At 45.8% G+C, this 25943-nt stretch overlaps 1 protein-coding gene across 11 annotated transcripts in view; it reads left to right on the forward strand.

Annotated features, from left to right (window-relative positions):
• Positions 1–25943, forward strand: part of CAMK2G (calcium/calmodulin dependent protein kinase II gamma) — a 121749-nt gene that overhangs the window by 92439 nt on the left and 3367 nt on the right. For 3 of the 11 annotated variants that reach the window (XM_054207007.1, XM_054207006.1, XM_054207008.1), the window contains exons 13-21: positions 1109–1149; positions 9224–9256; positions 13138–13206; positions 14819–14863; positions 15525–15573; positions 17613–17726; positions 22027–22102; positions 22600–22694; positions 23793–24038. In XM_054207007.1, coding sequence (XP_054062982.1) covers positions 1109–1149; positions 9224–9256; positions 13138–13206; positions 14819–14863; positions 15525–15573; positions 17613–17726; positions 22027–22102; positions 22600–22694; positions 23793–24025 — 755 coding nt within the window. In that variant the 3' untranslated portion in view covers positions 24026–24038. Of the gene's footprint in view, positions 1–1108; positions 1150–9223; positions 9257–13137; positions 13207–14818; positions 14864–15524; positions 15574–17612; positions 17727–19391; positions 19518–22026; positions 22103–22599; positions 22695–23792; positions 24039–25943 lie in introns of all 11 variants that reach the window. The other 8 variants (XM_054207016.1, XM_054207010.1, XM_054207009.1 and 5 more) reach the window with 8 other exon arrangements.

The raw sequence follows: 25943 nt of genomic DNA on the forward strand, positions 1-25943 counted from the left end.
CCTAATGTTGCTGCTCCGAGAGAGAGAGACTAAGCACTCTGTGCACAAGTTGGTCAGCGTGTCTTTGCGAGTGAAGTATTTCAACAGTCATATGAGCATTATCTTAGGACTTGCCTTTTCTCTAGGCCTCGTCTTTGCTGGAGCTAAAATCCCGGTCAAGTACCCAGACCTGTGTGCGTCCCAGTAGCTGTTTAGGAGAGGCATTTGAGGGTGTTGGTCCTGTAGGTCTCTAGCATGCTGTTTACAGAAGTTGAAACAACTGAATACATCCTTCATGAGTAGGCAAGCTATGCTTTGTATCTGTTGAGGTTGTAGATGGGGACTTACTGTTGACAGTTGTTGTCAACGTACACTTCTCTGTACTAGATGGAGCAGCTCCATCCTCAGTCCCAAGTGTGCCTTCTGCCAGGCGTTTGTTGTGGGCTCCCTGTCTGTGTTTATCATGCTCTCACTTTCATTGCTAGTGCCAGTTGTTCAAGTTGAGCACAGCAGAGAATCTTTATCTTTCAGTGGAGAAATTCAGCCTAGTTCCTGTCTCTTTTCTCACTTTTTTTTTTAAACGGTGATCAGATGCTGCCTTTTGCACTTCTCCAGTCTCTTCCTTTCGGCTATCCAGATGTTTCACCAGAGTAACTGAATACCAGTAGTTAGGAGGCCTCTGTGTTATCAGTGCCCCCCTTTATAAGCAAAGTCTACTATGTGAATGGCTGCACTTGAGGGTAAAGCCTTTATCCTGTTGCAAAGATCTGGCAGAGTTCTTTAGCTTTTCCCTCTGTAACCGTTGGCGCTGGATGGGGTCACGGTGTGGGAGTGGAGGATTGAAATAGAGGAGCTCTAAAGTCTCATTTCAAACTTGGTCTTCCTGAGATGGTGAAAGTGGGAGCATTTTTGCCTAATTAGGTGAACAATAGATAGGATGGGTGACCCTCTGCTGTCAGGATGGATTTGATGAGTGACTCGGCTTTGTTTTCCAGGTGTCTTGGCTGTTAGAGAGGAATTAGCAGGATGGTTGTTCTTCTGAAGTCTTGTGCAGTTTTGAGGGAAGTGCGGGGAGAGAGAGAGAATAGTCTTGAAACCAAATCTCACCTACTTCTGCTTCTCTCCACAGCTGCCAAAAGCCTGCTGAACAAGAAGTCCGATGGAGTGAAGGTAAGTTCTTGCTTTCCCATTTCACTGTCTCTCCCACCACCTGAACAGAAGGCAGCCACTTTCTCTGGTGCCCATTCCCTTCCGGGGTAAAACCTGTCTTGTGGCTAGGATTGTTATGTTCAGTATATCATGATGAAGCCCTGGGTGGGATCTTAATGTTCCTTACATGCACTTAATACGTCACACAACTAGATAAGTGCACTATTGTACCAGCAAGATTTCTTTTTCCCCTTTCTCTGAAGTATGGAGAACTGGTCAATGCTGTGGAATAGAAAGACCAAGGACTTGCTCAAGTGTGACACATGCCTCTAACTATTCTGTTCGGTTCAGTGCAGAATGCTTCTGGGTATCAAAATTGCACAGAGCAATTGCCAGTGGCTGATGATACCCAGCAGACCCCATGACAATTTCTTTGTCTCCCCTCTTGGACAGATGCTGAAGGTTGAGCTGGGAAAAGGGATGGGGAAGGAGGAGTCCCCAGATGGTCATGTTTGGACAGAATGGAAACTGAGTCTTGTGTTAGAGTTCGGTCCACATTCCTGAGGGCCGGGCACTCTCCTGTTCCCTTCTGAGGGGAATTATTTTTTTCCCCTACTTCACTTTCACTCTTTGTGTGCGTGGTCATCTGGAGGTCAAATAGGCCGTTCCCAAGGCTGTATGTTATTGCAGGCAGTAGCCCTTTACCATCTGGTACTGAAGTAGAGACAGTTACGGGCTAGAGCCCTGTCTTCCCCTAACTGTTCCGAAGGATAACTGTCCGCCACACGGGAAAGTAGAGTTTGGTTTATTTGCTTGCATTTCCATTTGATGTCCAAACCTTTCTCCACAGCCATTAGGTGGAAGAGTTCATATCCTGGTTTTGCGCTGTGAACAGTCCTCATTCTCCCTATGCTGGGGTTTGACATGCACACTGCAGGACCAGCACACTTGTTCTCTCCTGCTCTCTGAGCCCTTGTCCATTTTAATCAGGCTTTATTTCCAGAGGGTTCACAATACAAGCAGGCTGCTGGAAAAAGAGGTGTTTTCAGAGGAGTTGCGTTTTTTTTGAGGACTGCTCTAGTAAAACATCCATTCTTGCAGTTCTGCTGTGTTCTGCCCTAATGACACCCAAGTCTTTGGGGATGGTGAATGGGGTTGCCCTCTGGGAACTTCTTCTCTACTTCTGCATGACATTGGAGACCTGCAGTCAAGAGTCTGCATGCAACTTCCTTGCTCTGAAGTATTAGAGCAGTGTTGCTCTGCAGCATGAGCCTGAAAGGTGTCCACCTGGGGCATCACTTGCTTTCAACCAGGGCGGAGGGCCCTCAGAAGATTATTTTTTTTTAAGCTTCCTATTTTCCCCAAATGTCATCTATGTTCAGGTGTGGCTTTTGAGTCCACATTTCTATAAGCTTTAAAACTCAGGAAGAAATTATATATTTCTTCTTAAAGCTGTTGTTTTGAGTAACTCTTTTGCTCAATAATGCAGACTTTTAGGAGTATAGGTTGATTCTCCCCCAGTGCTAAGTTTGGACAAGATACAGAGCAGGTAGTGGTCTGGTAGTACATCCTTAACACTTTTGTTGTAGGATTTCTGTGGCTACATGCTTATCTCCTTCCCTGCTCCTACTGTCTACGTGTACGGTGGTGCTTCCCGTTAGTCATCCCATGGCAGTGTAGCCTTTTACCACTTCCACTTGCTTATCAGAGCAGTACTTGACACACTTGACTGCTGCGCAGCAGCCTCTGTGCTGATCACTGTCTGGTTGATGGCCTCGCCATTGTTACCAGCCTACTTTTCATGCGTTGCTCCTTATGCAGGAAACTTGTCATTTTAGCTCCACTGATTTTTTCATCCTAGGTAGTTCTGACAAACAACTTGTGCCAGTGGCTGGTTGAGTTAAGAGAATCTGGTCTTGCATTCCTTGTAGCGAACTATGATTTTCTGCCCGTTGCAGTAGTGCAGAGCACAGATACCATGACTTGAACACCAAACAGATTTTCAACTTTGTGGTATCCTTTTCAGTCCCACTTCCTGTGTAAATAATTCTACATCAGATGTAGCTTTAGAACAAGCGTTGCATGCTGTATTTTTAACTGTAGTCTGCTGCTGAGCACACGCCATGTGGTTAGTCTGTTTCCCATGTTCCCTCCAGATATGGAGACTCCTGGTTTGTTTGGTGATTGGGTGGTTTTGGGCTTTTTGGGTTTTTGGGGTGTGTGTGTTTTGTTTGTTTGGTTTGGGTTTTTAGTTTGGGGGGTTTTTTTGTTGGTTTGGGTTTGTTGTTTTTTTTTTTTTTTAAACTGTCTTGGAAATTAATTCCTTATGAAGATTCGAGAGAAAACGTGTTTGAGTTTCTTCTATAGCTTTATCTGGTCTAGGGTGACTGTGCTCTATGAGAGTGTTGCCACAAATATCCACACAGTAGATGAGAATGGAAAGAGTATTTCTTCAAAAAAATGATGATTACACTAATATAAAAATTAATGGCTTTAAGCCCATTAAAAAAAACAAACCCAAACCAAAACCATTGCCAGTTTGTTTTAATTTACTTTCTGTTCAAGGTAACTTTCACATCCTTTTGGCTGGTATTCAGATCTCTCTATGCTAGAATCCTGCATTACTTGACAAATACAGTAGAAATTTCTATTACATAGTATTAGGCAAGTTTGAGTGAGGCCTATACTCAAGGCCTATTCTCATGTTTATTCCCAAGAACTCCATGAAAATATGTGTTGGTGAATATCTGAAGCAAGGTGCAGCATGTTGTTGCTGATTTAGCATGAATGAGAGATGAATGATACATTAGTCATATGGGGTGATATGAGCATCCAGTGTGAGTTGTGTGGAGATGTAAGAAAGAAACCACAGGTTTTGTTTCTATAGAAATGGCTTTAATCTTTTACTAAAGCAATGGGGATGCATGCGTTTTTCTTCCATCAGACCATTTTGGAAGCGGGGAGGGAAAGCTTAAATCAGGAGGGGGAGGACAAGAAGGAAACATTTTTTATTCCAATATAGGTGTGTCCACACTGGGGTTATTTTGATAAATTTCCATGTGTATGACCCTCTTCTCTAGCAAACTCCTTTCCAAAATCTATTTGAAGCATTCCTGGTTTTCATTTTGCACTGCCGCTTCTATTTCAAGTACTAATTCTGCTAATTGGTAGATATTTCATCAGCTTGGCACTTGAGAACTTTTCCATTATCTTAAATAATGAATGATTTAAACTGCCTTGAATCTTAAATTGTCCCTGCTCACCAAACCTTTGGTAGTGCTGCACTCACTTTCTTCAGGCAGAATTTGGATCCAAGCTGATGAAGTAGCAACAAGGAAGGGCCAGGTTTTATCCCCAAGGAACATGCTTTTCTGCTTTCAAATCCAGAAAGTGAGGCTAGAAGATACTGGGTGACGAATTGCACGTAACATACCACGTGTCTTGTGGCCACCACTGTAGGTCCCAGGTATATTTTTTTTTTTTTTTTAAGATTCTAAATTTATGACCTACGTTGTGCAGCTGCCATTTTAAAATTTACTGTAGATAGTTTCATGTCAAATGTACTTGCTTTCTTGTTCCCCTTTCTGCCTGTAATCTGGGCTTGCCTCCACTGCAAGGTGAGGGAGGGGTTAAGGAATGGGCCGGGGCAGACACCTGGGTGAAGATTAAGGACACTTTATGCTCAATGTCCTTTCTCTCACCTTGTCAGGGTCTGGGCTCCCTGTAGTTAGTGTTAGAGTCCTACTGTTGATTTTCTTTGTCTCTGGGCAGCACTTCAAACAGCCCTGTTCCCTTTTTTCCCAAAGGGGAATTTCCCTTCCTACTGGTGTTGAGGGGATGAGTGTGTTTCCAGTTCTAGCAGGACCCATCAGACCCATCTTTATAATCAGAATTTGTTAATGCACAAAGTGCTATTTTTAGTTAAGTATGTAATTATGAGTATTTTAAAAGTAGTTCTTCTCTAAGCTCTTCATCAGTTTCTTCTTTTCTTTCTATTTTTTTCTGGGCACTTTGGTTTGTGATTAGGGGACACAAAATGATGTCAATAATGTTTTTCAGGCCCAGTGTAACACTCTATGTACATAGTAACTTGTGGAGAATGCTATGGGATGCAGGAGACTTTAACAGCATTCACTTGCAATGCTCTGCAAAATTTTGTTTTTGTTTTCTACCTTGTCTGCTGCATGCACGCGGTTTTCTTTCCGAGTAAAAGCAGAATAGCATAGCTGAAAGGAGAACTCAGCTGAAAGAGTAAAAATCCAGATTTTTGGTGTGACAAGGTCAACGTTGTAAAACCTGCCCTTCATCTTGCATAACTGCAAAGAAGCACCAAATACCACTTGTTCTGCTGTTTGTAAGGAATATTGTGGTAAGTGTACATTTTATGCCTGGTGGGTAGCAGCTTTCCCAGCCCTTTGCCCAGTAAAGAGACTGTGGAGAAGGCAGGATGCTCCGTGAGCTCACGTGGCTGCTGAGAAAGCAGTTTGTGAAAGCGGGCCTTAGACAGAGAAGGCACAGTAGCAAGGTGAACCAACAGCGAATCCTTAGAAAATCGGCACGGGTCAAGTAACATCCATGCAGTGACCAACAGGAGTTAATGCTCCTGTTTCTGTTTCTGGACTTTTTATGATCTTAAAGCCATGCTGTTTAAAGGTTGTTATGGTGAAGCTAAATGAGAAGAACCCAAGTTCAACTGAACATCACATTTTTAGGCTGAACTGTTTTGTACAAGATGCTTGGGGAGCACTTCAGATCTGTTTAAGTGCTGACATCCAGCAACACATTCTGCCCACCTTTGATGAATTTACTTTTTTCGCTGCACTGTTGCAATGCCTCGAAACCCCAACTGAGATCAAGGGTCTGGTGTGCTTAGCACTGCAGTGATGCCTAAGCAGAAAATCCCTGCCTCTTAGCTTACAATTTAAATGGGCAAGCTGACAAAGGGCAAGAGAGAAGATGGATTGACAAAGACAAAATGATTTGCTCAGCATCACACAAAAAGACGAAGGCAGAAGTAGAAAGACGACCTCAAATCTGCTAGTTCAGGCTGCCTCTCACTGATCTGCTTTGAGTCCAACATTTTTTTTTCCCTGCCTCAAGTGCTGAAATGACAATAATCTCTACAGGAATATGAGTTGCAGCGAGCGTGATATTTTAACATAAATATGCTGTCAGTACCAAACTGGGGGACAACTACATGTAGAAGATAGAAATGCAAAAAGCTGTTGTAAAAAGATATCTATGTTAAGTGCCCAGAACTGTGAATGGGACCTTGCCTGGAATCATTCTACATCCTATAGCATCTTCTAGTATGTTTTGTATTTTCTATAGGTGCTCAGAATGGTTTACAATTGCCACTTCTAGTATTGCTGCTGTGCTGAAGGGACCGTGATTCTTCATGTTGTCTTCTGTCACCTGCTGACTTCTATTTATTGTTACTTAAAGCAAGAGTCTTCCTTAAGTTTCACTGTACAGAACCTGCTCCTCTTGAGATGAACACCTGAATTTCACACAAATACAGAAATAGAACTTTAACAAACGTTCATCCCAGGGTTTGAGAGGGAAAATGTTGTCTGTACTGCTTTGGGAGACAAACAATTTTTTGCATTCCCTGGAATGTCTCTGCACTGCCTAGAAATACTTAGAGATGTGGCAGTGTTATAGAACGGAAAGAGAATTCTCTCTCTAATTAAACTTCTGTTGTCTTATTTACTTTGCTAGGTTGCAGTCACATTACAAGAAAACCAAAAAGTTTTGCTCATTCAGCTGGTCACCTTGGGAGGGTGATGTAGATGGCACTGATGCAAGAGGGGATTGGGAGACTGATCTTGTTTTAGTAATTTCCTTGTGTATGTTTTGACTTAAGTTTTGATGCTTTAGCACTCTACTGCCGTGCTTCATGTTGGCATTATCCAACCTGTCTTGAGTTGTAATAGTACTTTCATGCTGTGGTCTTAACACAGACCTCACTCCCCACCCTTTTCATCCTGCCTAGCTAGCTTTTCTTCCCCCTGTTATTATAGTAGTCAGTAATGTGCTTTCTGGGATTTCTACAATACATCATGTCATGTTAATAGACCAACGCTGTTTTAAATTTAGATTGTACTCTAATTAAATTCTGATCTGCAGAGGGTTATGTTTCCTCCTGTGTCAGAGTTACTTGTACCTCTAATACAGGACGGTGATTGTTTTCAGTATGGCTTGGTTGACTCTCCTTTCATACTGAACTTTTTGCTTGTCTCTAAGCATTTTCTGCCCCTTTTCTTATTTCTGTAACTCATTGGAAATCTATCTGAACTTCAGATGAGACGGTCTTCCTTAGAGAGAAGTTTCCTTGCAGTATCCATATGGCCTCTCTGTGTCTGCTACAACTTATAGGATACATTAAAAATAAAAACTGAAGTTTTGGATCAGTTTCTCAGCTGGTGTAAATTTCTACTTCTCCCAGTTAAAAATTCCTGGTTGTGACTGGGTACAGAGATTCCTCTGGATTGTTGGTGGTCTAAGCATTGTATTCATATACTGGTAGTACATCCTATTTTAGCTCTGTCTTGAGAAAAAGCCTGTGGAGAAGCTAAATTGTCCTAAAAGAAGATGAGAGGAATCACAAGTTTGTAAACCAGGTAATGGCAAGCCCTGTGTTGTGCCTCCATGAAGTGGAAGATTGGTGAGCCAAATGCTGAACAGATCAGTCTGTCCATACTGGAGTTAAAGATCAGATGAGGCAGAAGCTTTGCTAGCGTGAGTCCGTTCATGCAGTGGCTGTGTGATTCTGGGCTGTGTGGTGTGATTAGGAATGTGGCTCTGGGTGGAAGTTGAACGTGGGCACTTCTGCCCTCAAAGACATGCCAGGCTGTATGTGTGCTTGAGCTCTGATGTGAGGATAGCAGAGATAAAGGCAATATTCAGATGAAAGCTGTGAAAACTCGGTAAGTGTAAGAAATGGGGAGGTACAACTCCATGGCCTGTACTGAGTTCAAGGGCTGCTCCAGAGGTCGGGCATGGTAGTGTGCAGGAGTCCAAAGCTACGTAGCTGAGCCCACACCATCATAATTTTTGAGGGGGATGTGCTGTCCTACAGTACTCTATGAGATAGACTCTGTAGTACCTCCCCATGAATAGTAAGCATCAGAGAAATAGCCTAGATAGGACCAAAGGAGGAGGGCAGATGGAAAATGTACATGAAGACAGCGGGGGGAAGGGGCAGCATTGTAATGCCAGGCTCAGCTTGGACGGGATGACAGTAAGATTATAGTGAAAGAGCAGAGAAATGCATGCTGAGCCTGGTTTACTGGAGAGTGCAGTTTGGTGCGAAGGTGTCTTTGAAGATGACTGAAGATGCCTTTGAGCAACAGTAGAGTCCAAGAAGGTTGGGTAGTGTTTGAGCATTGCTCCCTGCTTGTTCTTCTCCCAGTACGTGAGAGCGCAAGGTGTTCTGGCTGTTGGGTGCCTCTTTGCCTTCCTTGCCTTTTGTTTATGTCTGAGCACGGGTGCACCTTGCCTCTCCAGTCAGCCTCAATTTCCATGTGAGGGAGCCTTTCTCTTCCTCATGCTACACAGAGAAGTTCCCTTTTCTTTCTTTAGCCCTTGGGGATGTCCCTCCTGTTGTGCCCTCCTCCCTGCCCTCTGATTCTAGTTGCAAACAAACACACCTCTGATTCCTCCAAATGTGAACACAGGGGAGTTTTCTGCCTACCTCTTCAAGTGTGGCTGGGGAAACTGCAGAGTTTTCTGAGGTAGGAGAGCACATAGAGGCACCCCCTTGCATCCCACATCTTGTGACTATATATTCCTCCCTCTTCTCCTCTCCTTATATCAGTGTGTGGGGCACCTGTGTTCTGACCTCGATGTTTGAGTGGATGGGGAATCTTCAACTCTGCCCTTTCCCCTGGTGTGTATTCATGTTCTTTAACGGTGACTTCTCTCTGCACCTTCTCGTGTGTCTGTGCATTTCTGCTGCTGCTTATACCTGCCCCTAGGGGAGCATTATTGGCAGGGGGGCCCTTGCTGGCACACTAACGTGTGAATAGTTTCTGTGCTTTTCTTCTCATCTCCTCTCTTCCCTTCTCTTTCCCTCTCTCAATGGTGTGTCCAGAAAAGGAAGTCGAGCTCCAGTGTGCATTTGATGGTGAGCACCTCCCGTAAGCTGCCTGCGATTCGTGCGTCCGCCATTCTCATGCCATGCACGCTCGGCTTGTGCTCATCACCCTACATAGCATGTCTGTGCAGGGGGGCGGTGGTGGGGGGATCGTTGTGCACTGAAAGGTCCATGTCCTCACTAAAAGGGCCCTGTGATCGTCTGGCCCCCGGCCAGTCATACAGTTCCCATTCTGCTGGCAATGCCGTTTGACCTTGCCTGCTCTGAGTGTGAAATGGAACAAGGCAGTGGTTCTCTTGGGCTCAGCAGAGCAGGTGTGTGCCTTGCCTGGACATGGGGCTTTGTCATTCTGTTGCAGAAGTGCCAAAAAGAGGAGCAGGTGCTTTGCCTGGTGTTGGTGCCGTCATCCTTGGTGGGAGCCCTGCAGGGTAGAACAAACTGGGAGTCGCTCCAAATGCGGCAGAGACTGATGGGGCTCCACTGTTCAGATGAAATGTGTGGGCACAGCACCGCCGGGCAGCTCAGAGCTGCCGGTCACTTCTTTTTTTTGCATACTTACTGAAAAGGTTTGTCAGAGCCTTTATAATCCAGAATTTCCTTTTGTCCTATCTCATTTATGTATCCCAGCATGACCAAATACCTAGTAACTGCCTCCCCTGTCTTATTCATTTCCTCTTTTCATCCATCCAGATGTTTGACATCCATAGAATTTGTCAGAAAAGTAGTCAAATCCACTCTCAAGGGAGCAAAGAGAAAATTGGCCAGTGCCATATTGTATGGAGTCATACACAGCCCGTTAGATGATGCCTTTGTCTCTGACACTGAGATATAAATAGTAACTAAAGTACAAAAATTAGTTACTGCATTTTCTCCTTTACACAGAAAAAGAAGAAAAAATATTTCTTCCCTATTGCAGGTAGGAGTAGGAATGTTATAGTACTGAGAAAGCAGAATAATTTGCTTCTACATTACAATTTGGAAGATATTTCTCCTCTTCCTCCTTCAGTGGCCATTTAAAACTATGTAAACACAAAAAAGTAATCCTGAAGTACTGCTTGGAAAATCTGATGTGAGAGACTGACTTTTCACCAGCCCTGCCCTTGTGAAACTCCAGGACAGGAGTTCATTGTGCCTTTCTTGCCCTTCTTTTCTGCCCACTGCCAGCAAAACTTAAATTCCCTCTGCATGTTGTTTTAAAGCAGCTGGGATATGTAAACCCTGTGTCAGCCTCGGGAAAACATGGAAGCAGTGAAGGTGGCTAAATAACCAGAGGCGACCCATGTGTTGGTACTTATTTTCTTTTAGTTGGCTAGAAATGTGTGTCCCTAGCGATATGATCACTGGTCTGTTTTCCTTCTCTTGCACCCTCTGTGTTGTTTGTGCCTGTCTGTCTGTCTCTTGTCTAGCTCAGGAAGCGCTGCCAACTGCTGTGCCAAAACTAATCGTGTTACATAGATCTTAAGAAGGGCCTGGCACCCTTTTAGGTGAATTGGCCTCTCTTAACTTGAACTGTACCGCTGTGAATTACTGAGGATCCTAGCCTGCCCAGGGACCATGATGTTGGCTGGCAGTAGGAGAGGAAGGAGAGGCAGGAGTTGGCTGTGGTACCTGGGACTCTGGGAAGGGCAGGCCAGTCGTCCAGGGAAGGGCAGTTGGTTAAGTGGCCACCAGACAGGAGTGTGTGCGGGAAGCTCAGTATGTCAGACACCTCCGTTTGAGAAAGAGCTGTGAAAAATGCTTAGGCTAAGTCTTTTGCCTCTTATTTCCTTGGGACTCTGCCCTGGAGTAAAATGCTATGTGATTCTGGACTAGCAAGCATGATAGTAGATCTTCTTCAGCCCGCTGGCTGGGGAAGAGTATGATGGATGACCTGGGTGTTCAGTACAGCCTGGAGGGTAGGCCGTGTGCTTTGGGTGTGCCTGGGTTTGCACTTTGTAAGGTGACGTCCCACACCTAACAAGCTGCCGTCAACTTTCTTTCAGAACAGTGGCTTCCTGGATGTTTTTGGTTCCCCCCCCCCCCCCCATTTGGCCTCAGTTATAAAGCCTTCCAAAAAATCAGAAGTATTTTCATATAGCTTCTAAAAATGGGCTGTGCTTTTCTCACTGGAAGGGGTTTGGAAGATAGGTCTCTGCATTAGGATCACAGTTTCTGAAGAAGTGCAGGAGCCTCAGTGCTGTGTGGAGGGCTGGACCTAGGCGCTGCCAGAAATTTGGTTGTGTTTATGCCATAAAACATCTTGGGATTCATGTTTTCAGGTTGATCTGCTCCTCTCTTAACATTCACAGAAGCCTGTCATCTCTTCTACCGTCAGGCTGGAAACACATGCCAGGAAGCAAAGCTCTTGGAAGGCCAAAGTCTTAGGACAATACAGGAATGTATAGGAAGAGGCAGTAAACAGTAATTTGTGAAGCGTTTCTCCTTTCTTAGCTTTGGGGATGAGTGTGTCATATTCTCTTTTTTTCTTTTTTTCACGGACTTTGAAAGAACTCATTCCTGCCTCTCTCTCCTACTTCCTCCCCTCTCCACTTGCCCCATCATCTTATGTTTCTCCTCTCTCCTTCTCCAAAAAGGATAGCTAAGCCAAGGCATGCTGCTTTTGAAGAAAAAATGAAGCATTAGTAGGTGTGTGTGAAGTCTCAACCTTACAGGATCTGTCTCTGGTTGACACATTAAACCTTTGGCAGATGATTTCCAGCTCAGCATTTGACTTCTGCATTCCTTGTGGTGGTTACTGGGTGATGAGGGCCTGATGTTCTGCAGTATGAGTTTGCACTCTCCAAGAGCGGTGGGATGGAGAGTGGCTGCAATGAGGTCACACTGATGTGAGCTCCCATCCGGTACCCCTGATCTGGAAACCAAGGAGTTGAGCGAGTCTCCTGCAGTGCTGATTTTGACGTTGTTGCTGGTGTCTGGCAGCAAGAGAGCTATATACCTGGTGTGGGAGTTACACGGCAGCGTAACTGTGGACCTAATTCTCCAAGAACTGACTGGATTTGTGGGTTAGGAGCTATATACTAGTGGACACAGGTTTGTCTTCCTACAAACATAGGCTGCTCATTCCTGACGTAACTGTTGTACACGACTCAGTGGGACATTTCTTTGCAGCAAGCTGGTGACTGCTTCACTGTCCTGCTGTGTGAATGCAGGAAATGGAGATTTTATTCTTCTACCACAGCTACAAGAGAGACCGAAGAGGGGAAAGGTGGAAAAACTACCGGGCACCATCCAGAGGACTTGCTACTTGGGGAACATATGACCTTTTCCTTGTGTCTCACCCCCATCCCTTTCCATGTTTTGGTCCTGAAGTCTCTTTGTTTGGGTTACAGCAGGGACACAACACACGATGCCTCATCTTTTCTCTACCTTTTCTAGGGCTGACCACACTTTTTCTTGCATCAGTACATTCCCTGGGACTCTCAGCATCATCACATGTCTAGGGCTGCTCCCGCACACTTTGGAGCTCCTCAGACACAACTCCCATTTGACCTCGTAATTTGAGACTGCACCATGATTATTGCGTGTCTCTCACTTCTGTAGTCTCTTTCTCCTGGGACAGCTGCCATCTCTCATTCTTCTTCACCAAATACTTTTTTCTTGGTGCTCATTGCAGGATTCTCCCTATCCCTTTGGGCTGCTGCATTTTTCCCTTCTCTTTTCCTTCCTTATAGATCTAGCAGTCTGTGCTAGACATTTGGGTTTTGGTACATCCCTTACAACATCCGTTGCCTCTGAGGGAAGTCTGATGTCCAGCGACTCAGGCAGCACTCCTTCTTCCTCCCTTTTCTTGTTGATGGAGCGTGTGGGGAGGGGAGGGTCTGAGGAGATGGTTGGGGTTGAAGCAATACTGTCATTTTCTTGCTGCCTCTGCTGCCCAGCAGGGGAACTAAAACCATGTTTTTCTGTCTCAGCCACAGAGCAACAACAAAACCAGTATAGTAAGCACTGCAAAAGAAACACCCCCAGTGCAGACGTCCATGGTATCTTCCCCAACCACTTTTTTTTTTTTTTCGTGTTTGGTTTAATTTTGATTCTGTCCTCTCCCTTTCTCTCCTTCCCCCCCATCTCGAGTGCTGCTTGTGCTGCTCTGTTTCAGCTTGTGTTTTGGCTTCGTTCTGTCTGTGTCCCTGTGCTGCTGTGGGGCCTGATCACAGCCTCACAGGCTTTGGGGTGGGGGTGCTGAGCAGAGCTGTGGTTGGATGTGGGGATCGCAGCTTGCCTGGACTTCCCCGTGTGCCATCCCTGTATAGTTCTGTGCGTCCTGTTCAACTGTTCCTGCTGGCTTTGGGGAGGCTGGTTTGGAAGAAGAGAGTAGCAAGCTCAATGCACTCTTCAAAACCCAGGAAACGGAGGATGGACTTCAGGACACCACAGAAGAAAGGGCAGGCAAAGGGTTTTTAGAGGAATCCTTTGATGGCTCATTTGGGCTGCTCAGTTGTGTAGTTGATCCTCTGCAGCTCGCTGACTTGCTGGGCTAGCATTTTCTGCTTGGGCTGTGTGCAGGGGGCTTCACAGGGTGACCTGTGCCTAGTACGTTTAACGGCACAGCTCGGTGGGGTCTGCCCGGTATGCTTGGAAGATCAGGCAGCAGCGCAATGGGTGACAGAGGCGGATGGGTGAGTGTACATCACTGCACCGTCATAGTCCCCAGTGCCCTCGCTGAGCCACCCTGCAAGAGTGACAGCAGTGGGAGGTGATGGCGCAGGATCCTGAAGTCTTATCCCAGTAGCGAAGGGATGAGTGCAGGAGGTAGTCAGCACCCGTAGCCCTGGTAGCTGCTCTTTGTTGTGTGTCTCTGGAGAGTTGGATTTGGCATTTTTTTGCAGGGTGGGAGGGTGGGATGTGGTGGTTTTGTTGTTTGTTGTAGAGCAAAGGGTTCTTGGGACACTTCATAATTTTCTGCTTTCCCTTCACTGGCTGTGTTCATTATGGTTTTGATACTGAGGAAGCCTTTCTAAATTATTAATTATTGTTGTTGTTATTGAAATTGGATCTCATTTTAGAGACTTTTAGAAAAATGTGCCTTTTTTCACAGCCCAGTTCCCTTACCAACTCTTTGAGAGGCATTGAGGTGGTCTGGCTTATCCCCTTTTTATTTTGAAAATTATGAATGTCCCTTTTTTAGGGTAAAATACCTGGCAAACTTTCCAAAAAACTGGGAGACAAAGGCCCCAGCCCAGTATTATCCTTTCCTCCCCTTCTCCCTCTTCTGAAGCATTTTGCAGTGAGGACGCTGGTGAGGGGTCCTCACTGAGGGGCTACTCCATGAGCAGCTGCAGAGGGTGCTGCTCGGTTGCTGTCTGGCATTTGTGCCAGCCCAGTTCACTGGAGGCAAATTGGGAATTAGGGGCAATTGCAAGGAAGCTGGGGGCTTTGTCTCCTTGTGATTGTGGCTTTTAGTGCAGCCCCTCTCTCTTCAGGAAACCTGTGCAGGAGGTGTGTGCGCGCACGCAAGCACGTGTGCTGTTTGGAGTTTGTGGTTTGATTTGGTTTTTTTTATGTCAATCACCTTTTCTCCACTTGCTGGGGAGTGAAAAGAAATGAGAGAATGCTTTGGAACTGGAGTTTAATGATTCTTCCATCCTTTCCTAGGAGCCTCAAACAACTGTTGTCCATAATGCTACAGATGGCATAAAGGTAAGGGATGGGAGTGTTGCCAGAGAAACCTCCGCTTCTCTCTTGTTGTTCTCCTCTTCGTGTGTCTTACTTCGGTTTCTACCTTCCTGATGTCTGGTTTGTAGCCTGCTCCAGAATACTGCTGGCAGTAGACTGGAAGGGTTGTGTTGTATGGCTGTGGATCTCTGGAAGAGGCTGAGTAGGGACAACTGTTCAAATATTATCTCTTTCCTGTTGTGGTGTGTAATCACCACTCTCTTTCATATGTGGGGTGGAAGAGAAGATACAGGCACTTACGCACTTTTTTTTTTCTTTCTTCTGGAAATGGAGACCTGTTCCTCTGAGAAAGCCTAGGAGCCGTTCTTTAGCTTCTTGTGGCTATTCTTCCAAACAGAAGCAACTCCCATTTGATCTCATTTGACAGAGTTTGGTAACTTCTGTCCTAGTAAAAGTTCTGGGTGGACAGCTTGAACGGCTTAAACATGCAAAAGCTGAGCAGAAATGCTGTTGTTTTGCTTAATAATTTGGCCTGCTTCCATCCAAATCTTCCTTGTATCATCCTCTCCCGCCATCCCTGCCAATGCTTTTGCGCTTTTCCCCATCTTCTTTCACAAACAAATCAAACTATTTACTCAATGCTCCTGACTGCTGATGCCTGGTAACGCTCTGTTCTGCCGTGCAGGGTTCCACAGAGAGCTGTAACACCACAACCGAAGATGAGGATCTGAAAGGTATGTGTTTTGCCTGTAATTTCTGATACAGTTAAGCGCAGGCAGGGGATCCTCGAGATTCGATCGTTGCCTTGAACTAGCTTCCCAGACTTCCGTGTCTGACTCAGTTCATAAATGCACCATGACGCTGTCATTCCTGTCACAGTGGGGCCATGCGTTGGGGAACCAGCTGACTTGGCCTCTGTGGTATATAAACACTGTTTGCCCTGAGCTAACTTGTTTTTGTCTCAGAGTTGGAATTCTCTTCTTGCAAATATCATAATCTGTTCATCTCCAGTCCATTTCTAGGCTTGGAAAATCCCTACCAGTCCCTTGAGGTTTGGAGTCTGGTTGTGGTTTTGTGCTTCCCTGTAGGTTACAGGGAGTTGAAACCTCTCTGTTCCTGCTCAGTCTCCCTTCTCACCTCTTTCTGAGAAGCTCTGTACTGACATGCACACACTTTATTTTTTTTGTCTTTGAGTCTATTTTTGTTTCTAAGATGAAGATCATTCTCAGTCTATCGTCTATGAATGGAAACTATTTTTTTGTGTTCTTGACTGAGATATCGGTAGAATGAGAGGCTGAGAAGGGATTTCACACCTTTCAGTGACCGTATCATAAATATTCTGTGCTTGTAAAACTCTTTAGACCAAGGAGCTGCGAGTCGCATACCTGCTCACATTGTTTGAGCCGCTGCCCTTTTCCTGACCTCCCTAAAGGATGGAGCAGACGTTTTCCTGAATGAGCAGGTTCGGGATAAGTGAATGCAATTTGCATTCTGAGGCAAACGTGTTAATAGTTTGCATTTTGAGGCAGAGGTATTCCTGTTCTCCCTGTAGTCAATCTGAGTTACACATGCAGGGAAAAATCAATGCTGACCCTGTGGTGTGGCAGCAATGTCACCTCTGTCAGCTGGGCTAGCTCCTGATGCTTTTCCTGTGGCTTATCACAAGCTGCTGGCTCCTCTTCTGAGGAGTCACAGGGAGCAGAAACGCATGCCAGTGACTGAGCAAGCTCTCCAATACAGATTGTTTCAGATAAGACCTGACCTCATTACAGGACAGTATTCCAGTTCCCACCTTTTTGCCAAAGAGTAATCCGTGGTTTAAGAACCTAGCTTTGAGGGAAAGGGACTGGATGGTTTTTGTAGTGTGGTAATGAAACTGATTTATCTAATCTCTGCTGGATATCTGTCCAGAACAGATATTTGTCCAGAATCTTGTCTCCTTTGGCAGCTTTTGTTCCGAAGAGGTCCCAGACTTGAGCCAGTTGAGCCAATGGGTCCTGTAAGTCAGGAATACAAATGCTGTGAGGAGAGGAAGGCTAGGACTGGAACAGAAGGTTGGGGGGAAGGAGGGCAGCTGGCCAGGGCTAAATCTGTGAAGAATTGTGTAGAGCTGTGTTGCTGCAGATCAAAACTGATATTTTATTTTTTTTTTTGGCAGAGGTTAGAAAATTTTGTTATGATTTTAATAGAAGGGAGCATTTGAATGGTGGTTGGGGGGAAGGAGCTTGCACAGTAATGGTTTGTGCTATGGCCAGCTCTGGTAATTTTAGTGCTTCCCGTTTTAAGTGTAGCAGTGTTCACCAGTGTTCCTCCTGCCCCTCCATGGTTTAAGCTAAGCAAGCACTCGAGCAAAACTAAATAGAGCAAAAGGTTTGGGGTGTTGGAGTTCTTGGCATTCTGCATAGCCATGACTCTGGGAAAAGGGAAGTGCTTGTGCATTAATTCCTCTGCCAACTTCTTATTTTCAATAAAGAGGTTACGCAGATCTGTTCTGCTGTGGTGTAGAATCCATCAGTGACAGTTGCCTCAGGGATATGCTGTTTCCACTGTGGCGGGGCTAAAAGCAGTGTCCCCCCTTCCCCTCTCATTGTAAATTGCACAGCAGGTCCACGTTGTAGAGCTGTCTACTTGGCTTTGCCCTGGAGGATACTCCTGCATGTTTTGTGCCCAGCATTGTGGTTTCTTTAATGTTCTCCTGTTTCCTTTCTCTTTTTTTATTTACTGAACTTGCGTGTTTTGTTTGTGTTTGTGTTTTAATTCCCTGCCATGCTAGCTCCCCCTCTCTCCACCGGGGACGGCAGCTCAGTGCTTGAAGGACGGAGGCACAGTGAGAGCAAAACACAGACTGAGTCCATGCAATCCCAGCTTTCTCTCTGTTTCTCAGCCAGTAAGTCCAGGGGTGCAGTGCTTCACGGCATCTTTTTCCCACCCCCTCCCTCCACCTTTCCCATTTCTCCTTCCCCAAGGTTTTTCTTTTCCTCAACTTCCTTCCAGAACGTTGATTTTTCATTTCCAGTACTCCAGAACAAAAAGAAATCATCTCCCTTCCCGCAAGACACCCTCCTTTGTACACTGAAAATTTCCAAACCTTTCCTTCCCTTTTTGAAAAAAAAAAAAAAAAAACAAAAAAAACAAAACCAAAAAACAAAAAACAACCAAACCCAAACAACAAAAAAACACCCGGAACCTCATCCTAGCTAATTTCATTCCCTTGCTTTCATCTGGGCGAGACGTGGCATTGTCTGCAGAGACGCTGCCTTTTCGGGTTTCCTTGGGCAAGTCACTGCATCTCTTTGTGGTAAATGGGGTCAGTGGTGCAGGTCTGCTTGTGGAGAGGATGCGAGGCTGCATTCAGTCTCGTTTGTCAAGAACTTCTGAGCACCCCAGACACGGACGGTGCTTGGGAAGTACAAAAGGAACAAAAACCAGTGTTTACAGACTGCTTGAAGGATGCTTTGGAAGGGAGGCCGTGGCTGCTGGAAGACCGCACAGCACTTCTGAATCCATTGTCAGGTGCTCTGAGTGAAAAATCCCTGGATAATGTGGGGTCTGAGGAGCATTTCTCTGTTGTGAGCTTTACCTGGGGTGTCTGTCTTGCTAGCTCAGTTAGCTGGTAGTGGTTAGTCCTCCAGTTATAGTACTGTCTGGCTGATCTCTCCTGAAGTGGCTGCCTCTGAAAATGGATATGAAAAAAGCTAGTACGTTAGAGAAAATCTAGGTGGGATTCCCAGCCTTTCCCCTATACAGACACACCGTACTAGCTGCCTGACTATTTTAAGCTATAATGGAAGGATCCTTAATGTGAGTTGGGAACATCTGGTCAGTCTGAATGAAGGAGCAGGCATGCCCTCTTCTGTCTCCTCCTGTCTGCCTTCCCCGGTTTCCTGCATCTCGCACAATGCAGCACTTGGAGCCTCTCTGTTACTTACTTTTGAAGTGGCCCTAAGGATGTCAGACTGCTGGTTCGTGAGGTGCAACGGGAAAGGTGTTTTGCCCAGCCAGAACGGAAGGGAAATGATCTCTTCTGAAGTCCTTTTTGCGGTGAACTGTCCATCGCTGCTTTCTTATTAACTCCTTCCTCTTGCTTATAGCAAGGCCCTGCTTGGTAGGCTGAGGAGTGCCAAAAAACTTCTCTGCCACGTGGGGCAGCATTCTCCCACCCCGCTCCCCTCCGAGTTGAGGTTTGCAGTGATTTGGATGCCCTACTTTTTTTCCCTTCCGCTTGCATCCCGTACTTGCCCTCATGCTGCTCTGTCACTACTCCGACCAGTGTTTTAGGTCACCCTCAAACTACCTCCAGCAGCATTAGTGCGATTCCTACTGTGCTCTGAGGGGTCTCCTTCACCGGTGCCAGGGCGGTCCCCTCTGAGCAGTATCTGGCCCAGCTGATGTGTGACAGAGGCAGGAGAGCGGGTAGAGGCTGCTGGGATGTGGATGTCCCTGTGTGCCGACCGGGGTTGGGGCTGTGTGTGTTTGTACTTCTTTGTTGGTTTTTATTTTGCTTTCTGGTTTTTGTTTGTTTATTATTTTAATGCTTACATTTGTTTTGCAGCTACAAAGTCTTGTGAAGAGAAGCTTCTTGCCTGGGACAGCCCAGGGCAGACATTGGAGTTAGAGCGTGCTCGGTCGGAGCCTTTGCTAACTCCAGTAGTTCCCTTTGTACTTAACCGTGCACCGTGTAAGTTAGCAGCTGGGTAGCAGTAGTGGAGTAGTGCAACTAGTACTAGTTACCGTAGATGTAAAGCTCCCTCCCTCCTCCTTCGCTCCACCTCCGTGCCCTTCGCCCCCCTCGTCCGTCCGAGAAGGGTCGGAGCAGCCCCTCTGAGGGGTTGGTGCCGGCGGCTCCCGGGGCCGCTCCCGGCTGCAGGGAGCGGCGGCGGCCGCCGGGGGGAGCCGCGGCCCCGCGGGGGGAGCGGGGGAGCCCCAAGCCCTGCCCGCCGGCTCCCGGCCCCCGCCGGGGAGAGGAGGAGAGCCCAGGGGTGAGCTCCGGCCCGCGGTTCAAACCGGACGCCGCGAAAAGCACTGCCGGGGGCCCCGCCGCCCCCGCGGTGTCCCCGTCTGCAGCCTCCTGCCGGCTGTACTGGTGCTGGCGGGCGGCTGTGGCGGCGCTGCCTCTTAGGGCACTCGAAAAAGACAGTGGAATAGCCGTGAGTCACACTCATATCTGTGCTGGTGCATGCTTGCCTCCCTTTTTGCCTCTCTGCAGTGTAAGCTTGGAGGCCCCGTGGATTCATCAGGAGTGGCAGGCACAAATGCCTTCCCCCGTGACATCCCAAGGCCCTCCATCCTTTGGAAAAAACAGTTCTCCTGCGTGCTGGTTGTAGCTTGGGACATGTAGTGAAAGCAAGAAGACGAGCACAGTCTGATGGAATGGACTTCTGTTGAAGGACAGGGTCAATGCTGCTGCATAGTGACACTTGGGAAGGGGGTGCAAATCTCCTTGAGACGAGTCTGCACATGGTCGCTGTGGTCTGCAGATTTCCTCCCTCATCCCAAATGGGCAACCTTTCCTGTGGAGTCCATCTCCCGGACATTGCACGCATTTGTGTGTGCTCTGCATGGGGGGGAGGTACAACAGGTAGCCCAGCTTCATGCAGAAGCAATTCCAGACGACTTGCTTGTAAAGACAATTTTCACAAAAGACGTAGCTCCCTGTGTCGTTTTGATCTAATCCCTGTATACATCTTTCGACATCTGGAAATGTATACACCCTGAGTGGCAAAACCAGCTCCCTTACTATTATGAGCCAGTTGTCCCCTATCTGAGATGTTTCTGTGGCTGGCTGGTAGTATAATTCTCTTAACTGATTTCTAGAGTGGATGTAAACATCTTTCATAGGCAGTGAGATTACCATCTTGTTGGTCTTCAGCTGTGCTTATCAATGGTGGGATGAGATGCACATGTGTATGAAAGTTTGCAGGGTAGGGCAGTTCAGACTAGCATCTTCTGGCATTTAGAGTGGAATTCAGCTTCCCTGACTTGGACATCTAAAGATGGTAGGTTGTATTTAAACATTTAAACACCACCCCCCTAATGGTAGGCATCTGAGGTGCCTCAGATGAGACTTCCAGAAGTTCCTATTTCTTTCAGGGCCTAAAAGGGGGAACAGTCAGGTGATTGGTTCCATTTTAGACACCTACATTTTAGATGCCTAAGGACAGATAAATTCCACTTCTGGTGGTAGGAATTGTAAATTATTTGGTAACATTGAAGATAGTGCTATAGCACCTCCTAAATGCTTGTATACAGGCTCAGGCATATATATGGTGCACATACAGTTGTAGAACTGGAATTGCGTTATTTAAGAGAGCCGACCCAAACTTTGCGAGTGTTAAGGACTCTTGAGATCAGCATGACTGATGGAACATCTCAGAGGGGACAGCGCCTGGGCAATCGGCTGCGGGAGACGTAAGAGAAGAGGGTGCAGAGGTGCTGGCCAAATAACAGTAGACAGCTAGCCCCTGTCTTCATTCGTCTTGAAGTCCAGAGCACTGGGTGGGGCTAATGGCAGTGCTGTCACAGTGCTGAAAAGAATTGTGCCGTAGGGATTGGCAGAAGTGAACTGCCTGAGGAACGGAGCGCACACTAGTATATAGCTAGGACTTGTTCATCCAATACATCCATCCTGCTGTGGTTGTCTTTCTAGCTTGCGGAAGTCATCCCTACATGTCCCAGTTGCTTGTTTGCAGCATTCATAATGTCTTGAGGTATTGGTGATGGTGATAGGCAAGTTGTTGGGAGACTTCTTCCAATTGCCTTAATCTGTGTGGTGGCCATTTCTTATACGTCTGCTGTGGTGAAGGGTTTCCACATCTTAAGCTGCCAGACAAGGGCTTCACATTGGCAGGTTCACTGACATTCATTGGTCAGACTCCCCAGAAGCACCTCAGGCTGTCCTTCAGGAGACACCTCTGGTGCCTCAGACCTTTCTAGAAGAAAAAAACGTAATATGACATCTTTATTTCCTTTCTCCCTGCATTATGGGATCACCATTCCCCTTTCATACCACTGCCCCATCTCATGTGGATGGCTGTCATTACTGCATATCTCCGGAATGCAGGGAGCAGCATCCTATGAGATCTACACTAATGGTGCTCCGCAAATTGCTTGTTAGGAAGCACCCACTAGCCCCATATTCCCATTGAAGTCTTATGCTCAGTTAAATTGCTCTTTCTTCTTGTTCGCAGTGCGTAAGCAAGAGATCATTAAGATAACAGAGCAGCTGATAGAAGCCATCAACAATGGAGACTTTGATGCTTATACGTAAGTACAGATGTCTTCTGACAGGTTGTTTATCAGTTTGTGTGCAAGCGATGTTCTGGCTCCTGGGTATGAAGAGTTTTAATGTAGTCAGAAATGGTAAAAAGTTCTATGCTTTTTAGCCTCCATCCATTAAGGGTAGGAAGGTAGAGCTCTTTCAATGAACATCAAGTAGAAGTCAGTTCCCAAGCAGCAACAGGAGTGACAGAAGGAAAATGTTCTAACTTCGTAAGAAACATAGTGGGGAGGGCAGTGGTATGGACAGAAAGGGAAAAAAAAGCAACGCCAGAAACCTAGAGGCTTGTTTTACGTGAAATGCCAACTAGCACTAACTCCACGTTGCTGCAGTAGGACTGAGTTCTCCAGGAATTTACTCCTTGGAGTAGGGAAACAGTTAGGTGGACACAGGGTGTGAGTTAAATGCTGTACCAGCGCTTCATTGCGTAAATAGCCCTTGGGCTTAAAAGCAGACTGTAAGCCTGTGGTGCTTTCCTTTGCAGAAAAATCTGTGATCCTGGCTTGACCTCATTTGAACCTGAAGCACTGGGGAACCTGGTTGAAGGAATGGATTTCCATAAGTTTTACTTTGAGAACTGTGAGTGGGTAGACTTGGTAACACCAACAGCTTTCTCTCTGATCTTCCTTTATGACACATTTTGGGGGGAAAACTGCCCTTGTTTTTACTGGCTATCAGAACCAGCAAGAACTCGATTGTGCATCAGTTGTGATGCATTCAAAAGAGCCAGCGTGCTTTATCTGAAAAGCCTTTTCCAGCAACAATTTCAATTCTAACACCCAGATCCCTTCACTCTAGGCATACAGTTTGCCTGGTGCAAATATTTTCTAAGCGTGGACTGCAGGAGCTTTAAAAGTTTGAGGCACCAGATTTCCTACTGATACGGAAGTGGAAAAAATGAGCATATTTTGATGGAAACAACATGTATGTTTGGGGTAGACATACTGAATGGTCAGACATAAAGATAGTCATGCACAAATCAGTCACGCCTTCACTTTGAGTTTTCCCTGGATGGTTTCAGATCTCTAACATGTAATGAACCTGTTATGTGGATACAAGGGTCACCTTGTCAGCCTGGAGCAGGAGAAGGGGTTGGGAGAAATCATTTATACTAGTGGATTTGCCTCCCTTCCTGGATGTTTCCACAGGATGAAATAATTGAAATTTAAATCCTGAAGTGTTCTATTTGTTTTATTTTGGCAGTTAGGTCAAGATCCTTAATAGGCAATGCCAAGTGCTCTAAGTGTGCAGAGACCAAGCCTGTTCTGGAGTGATTTTTACACTTCTCTGAGGCTTGCTCATATTTGGTGCAGGCCTAGCTTAATGATCTCCTGATTATTGACTCCTTTGCAGCAACATTCTGTAATTAAAAGATCTTTTCCTATAACTGAAGAAATAGCAGCACTGATGTTGAAAAAGTGGAGAGTATGCTTTGCAGAAGAAGTGGGAGCAAAGGAGTCAGGGGATTCTAGGCAATAAAAAGTACGCAGTTTCTAAGGAGAACAGGTGACAGGGGAAAGAATTGCTTGGATTTTGCCTGGAAAATTGTGGGAGCGGTTTTTACTGTATCCCAGAAACCAGTGGAAGGTGAGTAGAATATAAAAGAGGTTGGAGGATGTGGGGGGCTGTTTCTTCTTACTAGTAAAATGAAGCTGATGGTTTTGCATGTTCTGCCAGTACTGTCGAAGAACAGCAAGCCAATACACACCACCATCTTGAACCCCCACGTCCATGTCATCGGTGAAGATGCTGCCTGCATCGCGTACATCCGCCTAACACAGTACATCGATGGCCAAGGCCGGCCCCGCACCACGCAGTCTGAAGAGACCCGTGTCTGGCACCGCCGAGATGGCAAGTGGCTGAACGTCCACTACCACTGCTCTGGAGCGCCTGCAGCACCTCTCCAGTGAGGATCAAATACGGGTATGGACTATCGGGGAAAGAGTATATCATACACACAGCTAAGGCTGCTGGATGTGGGAATTCAGTATTGCAGGCTGTTTAGCTGGTGGTGAGAGGAGCATTTTTAGTTGTAGGCTAAAAACTACTGCTGATCAGTTGGTGTTCCTTTCTCTAAGCCCTGTCCTCTGGACTCAGTAGGATTATCTGCCACTCTTGACAAACTGGAGTCGTGTGCCAGGCGGTTGTTTCTGAGCCCAGCTACCCTTGTAGCACCAGTGCTTCCTCCCTGCTAATCCAGAGCAGAGAGGAAGAGTATCTCATGCTGTGCACGGGTTCACTGTTTCCCAGGTGTCAGGGGTCTACCTTTTACACACTGGTGATTTCAGAGAACTTCTTTGATGAGGATGTCGTATTGTAGAGAGGATATTGTAAAATCTATACAGAACAATTTCTATGCCATAACGGTAAAGATTTATTCATATAAATTTTACTACCTATTTTCTGATCGGCAGAAGCTATTTAGTGTACGATGTTGAGAAAACTCAGAGGGGAAAAAAAAAATCTAAACAACTAAGGATTTGGAGGATTTAAAATATCTCCCAATTAGCTTGCCACAATTCAGCATTGGAGGAAAGTTTGGTTATAAAATTTGACATGAAGAAACTATTGTTGCTTGCTCCTGAAGAACAGCAGATCCACTTACTTCTGCAGCATTTAGGCACTCCTGTTTATTGCCTTACTGGTTTCTTTTAGTTAGATGTACAAAATCTTTCTGCCTCCTTTTGTTTTATGCTGAAGCATATGTCGCCTTCATTATAAAGATTGAAGTTTCCTAATCTTAGGACCTTTATATTAAAGATTTTCTATTTAAGAGCAATCACAAAAAACATCTGCACCCGGGAGACAAGCTTTTTTCAATGTGGTCATTTGAGGATTAACCACTCAAGTATAGTTAGTACTTGAGTCCTAGTCTTGTGTAGTACTTGGGACTAAGCCAAGAGCAGTTTTTATTCTTATGCGTTGGGAGAGATTCAACCCTACTGAAGGCAACAGGAAGGAATGTGAACTATCACAAGCAAACTGCAGAGGTCACAGATGGAATTTGAAAAGCAAAAGCCAGTTGGGGGCACCAGAAGCAGGGAAGCTTTCCAGAGAGCTGGACAATCAGCTGAATTTCCAGGGAGTAAGGCAGCAAGCAGGTTAAAGCCTTTGCAGGGAAACAAAAAATAATTTACTTGTATCGGTTTTTATCAAATTGATGCTGAGGGAGACTTCTGTCCTGGATATAGTCCAAAAACGATGCAGAAGAAATTATTAAATTAAAGATTGGTATGTCTCAGTGGCTATGCCTAGGAGTTCTCAGGAAGCTTAGGAGGGGAGAGTCTTAGCTGCTACAGAAGAGGTGTGTTTCCTTGACTTTGCTGCTGAAATGTTGCACCTCCTCCAAAAGTATGTGCTGGAGGGTTTCTGAAAAGTGCAGAGCAGAAGCCATTTCCAAACCACAAACTGTTGGTTAAAACAATATTTTTTAAAACCTATGAACTAAATTGAAGTTGAAATATTTGTGTGCATTTCTGGGTTCTGAAGGAGGTGTAACCACGTGCAGTTATGAGTGGGGTCAGTGTGGGCAGCCCCCATCTGAACACATTGAATCATTTTGGAGCAGCGTTGGCCCATGTGCAGTGAAGGGTAAGGTTGAAGAAGGAATGAGATGCATAAGAATGCTTAAATAGAAATTGGTGGCTTGCCTTTTCACCTGGAAGGCAGAGTTCAGTTTTGGGTAAGTCATCTCGAAAGGAAACTGCAGCTGTAAAAGAAGTTTGAGGTTAGTCAGAGGACTTCTGTGTAAGGAGAGAGTAGGAACACAGAAGGGAAAAGACTAATAAGAGAGTTTGCGACAAAAACTTGCAAACTAAGAAATGGTAG

The sequence above is a fragment of the Rissa tridactyla genome, chromosome 6 (genome assembly GCF_028500815.1).
Source record: "Rissa tridactyla isolate bRisTri1 chromosome 6, bRisTri1.patW.cur.20221130, whole genome shotgun sequence".
In the NCBI taxonomy this organism is placed as follows: domain Eukaryota; kingdom Metazoa; phylum Chordata; class Aves; order Charadriiformes; family Laridae; genus Rissa; species Rissa tridactyla.